The sequence below is a fragment of the Belonocnema kinseyi genome, chromosome 6, assembly GCF_010883055.1.
Source record: "Belonocnema kinseyi isolate 2016_QV_RU_SX_M_011 chromosome 6, B_treatae_v1, whole genome shotgun sequence".
Classification (NCBI taxonomy): domain Eukaryota; kingdom Metazoa; phylum Arthropoda; class Insecta; order Hymenoptera; family Cynipidae; genus Belonocnema; species Belonocnema kinseyi.
Genome location: NC_046662.1, coordinates 21,593,275 through 21,595,304, shown reverse-complemented (window position 1 = coordinate 21,595,304; position 2,030 = coordinate 21,593,275). Strand labels below are relative to the sequence as shown.

Genomic DNA, 2,030 nt, shown 5'->3' with positions numbered 1-2,030 from the left:
AGGGAGCTCTTCTTAATATTTTGACACCAAAATCATGTCGATACACCTTACCGACTGCGAGTAAAGCCACCCACGCTTTAACTTGACAGACTGTAATCATTTTAGTTGAAGTTTCCTTTCTTTTGTTGAACATTACTTTTTTTATTAAGAAATGATCTCTTCAACTAAGAATTTAACTATTCCATTTTGCGTCGAAATTTCTTTTAGGTATGTAATCTCTTTGGTTCAAAATTTAAATATTACGTTGAAAATTTATTTTACTTGGTTAAAACCTGAGTTAAAAATTCAACCATTTCTCTACAAAATTAACTTTTTTATTGAAGATGCATCATTTCAGTTGGAATTTCACATTTTTTTCTTCATTGATTAGAACAAAAATTTTGATTGAAAACTTAAATCTTTTGTTGAGAATTAGTTTTTTTTTATTTAGAAGTTTTTTAATTAAAAATGAAAATTTCCCATGAAAAGGATAATTTTCAACTAAACAATTAAATTTTCAAACAAACACATGAATATTCTTTCAAGAAGATTTATTCATTTTTTTACCGAAAAAAAAACAATTTTATCTGAACTGATGAATCTTCAATCAAAAAAGTAGTTATACTTTCAACCAAAAACAAGAAGTTTAAAAAAAATCCTTCAGTGAATATAATTTGAACTAAAAAGATATTTTCATTGTAAAGAAAAACAGACGAGTTCGAGAAAAAAAATCAAGAAAATAGTTTTTAAAGCAAAAAGATTTGATTTTATCATAAAAGACAATTTCTCAACAAACTGATTAAATTCCTTGCCGAAGCAGAATTTAGTTTGTAGAAAATTCATATTTTTGTTTTCTCAATTAATCTTTTTTGTTTAAAATACATACCTTTGGGTTGAAAACTAAGCTGTTTTACAGGAATTTTATTTGTTTGGATTGAAAATTCAACATTTTGGCTAAGAATTTTCTTTCTCTTTATTGACTCTAAAATTTTTCTTGATGAAAAATTCAACACTTTTTTCAAAATGCCTCTTTTTTGCTTTGAAAATTAGTCTGTTTAGATGACGCTTGAGTTAATAAAAGGAAAACAATAGTGCCAGTAGAAAATAAGTCTGGAGCCGGTAATATCAAACATTTTAGTTTATAAGTTTTCAAATTTAGCGACATTTTAGCTTCCGAAATTTCTTAAGTTAAGTGAAAGCTACTGCAGTGGATATGAGTAAAATAAACGGAAAATTTTCCAGGAAATGCTAGAAAAAGCAACATATAATTTTGAGATTATTCACACGAAATGATTAATTAAAATAGCAATTAACCTTGAACTTTTTAGGTAAATTCGATTTTCACAATTGCGCAACAATTGTTGGTGGTAATCATGCATATCCAGATTTAGTCTCCCTTTTTGCGCTAGAATCAGACTTGTACATCTACTTGACTCTGCTCATAAATTATAGTATTACATAGTATTAAAATTTGAGATTCGTTTAACATATCTGCAATTACATAATTTGTTTGTCACTTGTTATTCAGAAAATGAAATATAAAATCAAAAGGAACTGAATTTGCTCAATCAGTTTCGCATCAATTCTCGTGAGTGATATTTCTGATATTTTGTTTGATTAATTCCAATGATTTATAGCATAAAATAATTTTTTAATTTATTACATTTTTAAAGGGCAAAGCTATTTTTTATATTAACTTTGTTGCGTTTCGACAGTATTTCATAATTTTCCAAGCTTTCATTATATATGTACAGCGTACCCTGTACTTTCATATTTTATATTAGATTTTTCTTTTCTACATGTATCTGAGTGGATCAAAAATATTTGTAAATAATATGTAATGAAAAATATAAAAATTTTCATTCCAGAAAATGTTGACAATAATAGCATATATTATGATCAGCGGATTTGCGCTGCTTTTTGCTATTCATCACTTTTTTGGAAACAGAGATTTATATAAAAGAACATCTCACATCCGCGGACCAATAACATTTCCTCTGATTGGGTGTGCGTATCTTTTCATGGGAAATACTTCATGTAAGTTGTCAGTT

The 2,030-nt window shown here is 26.9% G+C and overlaps 1 protein-coding gene across 1 annotated transcript in view; it reads left to right on the top strand.

Moving 5' to 3' along the window:
- Positions 1 to 1,940: 1,940 nt before the first annotated feature.
- The window catches only part of LOC117175290 (cytochrome P450 4C1-like), a 25,686-nt gene continuing 25,596 nt past the window's right edge, over positions 1,941 to 2,030 (top strand). The window contains exon 1 of the mRNA XM_033365000.1: positions 1,941 to 2,016. Within this exon, the coding sequence (XP_033220891.1) occupies positions 2,001 to 2,016 (16 nt within the window). The 5' untranslated portion in view covers positions 1,941 to 2,000. The remainder of the gene's footprint in view (positions 2,017 to 2,030) is intronic.